General features: G+C 33.9%; 1 protein-coding gene across 1 annotated transcript; it reads left to right on the forward strand.

Moving 5' to 3' along the window:
• Positions 1-521: 521 nt before the first annotated feature.
• Positions 522-1,354, forward strand: LOC123201063 (pathogenesis-related protein PR-1-like). The gene has a single exon (XM_044616516.1). It carries the CDS (start codon positions 555-557, stop codon positions 1,074-1,076), a length of 522 nt encoding a protein of 173 aa, XP_044472451.1. The 5' UTR covers positions 522-554; the 3' UTR covers positions 1,077-1,354.
• The last annotated feature ends 1,112 nt before the right edge of the window (positions 1,355-2,466 follow it).

Here is a 2,466-nt window from a genome sequence, read left to right on the forward strand (position 1 = left end):
GTGGAAACAAGACTTTTGGCCAAATGTTAAAAATTACAAGATTTTTAAATTTGAAAAGGAAAATATCATAAAATTTTAAATTTTAAAATTTTTAATAATAATTTTATTCTTAATCCTAACTAATATTTTTACTAAAAATTATCTTATAAGTGGGTATTTAAATATTTGAAAGTGGGAGGATTTGGAATTTCATTATACTTGGGGTGGAAACAAGACATTTGGCATATATATATAGATCCGGTGGTTTCTCCTTGGATTACGGGAGCAGTGGAATGATTTAAAAATTAATTTAATTTGATAGCTTCAATGTTTGAGCCTTTGCTTTTATTTAAGTTGCTTTCCACGTAAACAAATATGGTAATCATTATCGAACATGGTGCCACCCCATCCTTTCAAAACTTTATTCATCTCTCCAACTCAAACTTCACCAACTCCCCCTTTTAATTCGTATTATTTATATACATACATACATACATACATATAAATATATATATAAAAACACACACAAATCAGTCAATGTCACTTGTTCCACACCGAAACCTTCTTCCCAAACAATGGCTTTATTCACAGACTCAAACTCAATCTCTATTTTTGTGTTCCTTTTGATCACCTCAAGTGCCCAATGTCATGCTGCTTACAGCGGCAGAGGCGGCTATAAAAGCATGGTGAAAGAATATTTAGCTCCTCACAACGCCGCGCGCACAGCTATGAGGATGCGCCCATTGCACTGGGATTCAAGGCTGGAAAATTATGCAAAATGGTATGCGAATCAGCGGAGGTATGATTGCGCGTTGCGGCATTCGAATGGACCGTACGGGGAGAACATTTTCTGGGGAAGCGGCAAAGATTGGAAGCCGGCGCAGGCGGTGGCCGCATGGCTTTCGGAGAAGAGTTCGTATGATTACTGGTCGAATTCCTGTATGGGGGGAAATGACTGTGGTCATTATACACAGATTGTTTGGAGTAGGAGCAGGAGAATTGGGTGCGCCAGAGTGGTTTGTGAGGATGGTCGAGGCGTTTTTATTACTTGCAACTACGATCCTCCTGGTAATTTTATTGGAGAAAGGCCTTACTAAATTATTATGAGGATGACGACGAAGATGGAGATGAAGATGTTTTCCAGAAAAATTTTGGAAGTTTTTTTTTTTTTAAATAAATATTTGAGATGAAGTTCGTGATTTGGCTTCATATGAGAAGAAGAAACAAAAATTTTGCACAATTTAATATGGAATATGGCGTCAACGCAAGTATGATTTTGAAACTCATAAAATTGAGATTTTTAAGTATGATTTTGAGAGAGTAAAAGTTGTGTAGAAATATCAGTTGATTAAATTGCCAATGAATTTGTTTTCCACGAGAAAAGCTAATTACAAGGCCAATGTGAACAAAAATAAGATAACTTTTATAGGTTTAGCTGGGATGGTGATTTGTGCCTTGGCGAATCCAAAGAAATGAGTCTCGTGATTTGTGCCCCCCGTGAACTGTGTATTGTTGGTTTTTGAGGTCAATAATGGCCGCCATACATCATTCCGGAGAATGTGTGAACAAAATTAAACTGGCATCAATATCTATTTGACATCTTTCCAGCGAAAACGAATATTTGGCCTAATAATTCTCAGTTCACTGAGTGTTTTCTCAATCATTGAACCAACTTTTTTAATTAAAACACAATGAAATTGGTCCGCATATGAAATTTTGTTTCAATTTGCTATACATGAAGTTTTAGTAAAAGCTTTGAATCCGTTGAGGAATCATGTTCAAACCAAGAAATATAGGACCCATCTACAATTCACACCAAATAAGACATTGTTAAAATATTCAATTATAAATTTCATCATTCATTCTATTAAGATTATTATAAAATTTTCAACTAATTTTCATCTTCATTGTCAAGGTCACCATTATTATTAACTTCTTGTTAAAGAGATCTACCATGTTATTATTTTTACCCTTATGAAAATAATAAAGATATCATGGCTATTATTGCTGAAAATTACTATTAGGATATAAAACCTGCCGAAAAGAAAATTGAGAGGAAATACAACATCAAGAATTTTTTAACGTGGAAACCTTATAAAAGGAAAAACCACGAGATTAAATCCAGTTAAAACAATTCTCCACTATAAAATAATTGGATCACAATTATACTCTCAATTTGTGGCTTACTCCACAAATTGGCTCTCCAAATACATAATTTCTCCTACTCTTTCTTTTCCTCTACAGACTAGAGAAAAAACCCACTAATTTTCTTTCACTCATACACATACAGAGAAGTTCCCTTACCAAAAATTGCTCACACACCATTCGTGCATGAAATGGCTATTTATAACCATTTTTGGAGATGCAAGTTGGCAATTGCATGAGCAATTATAGTGCAAGTTAACTACAGATCATCTATTGTAGTTATAGCATTAGATTCGGTGCTGATCTTTTCTTTTTTTTTTTAATTATTATTATAAATCTTGT

This window comes from Mangifera indica, chromosome 17 (assembly GCF_011075055.1).
Source record: "Mangifera indica cultivar Alphonso chromosome 17, CATAS_Mindica_2.1, whole genome shotgun sequence".
Lineage (NCBI taxonomy): Eukaryota > Viridiplantae > Streptophyta > Magnoliopsida > Sapindales > Anacardiaceae > Mangifera > Mangifera indica.

Excerpts from the sequence above, each read along its gene's own strand:
- LOC123201063 (XM_044616516.1), top strand. The coding sequence starts at position 555 with ATGGCTTTATTCACAGACTCAAACTCAATCTCTATTTTTGTGTTCCTT.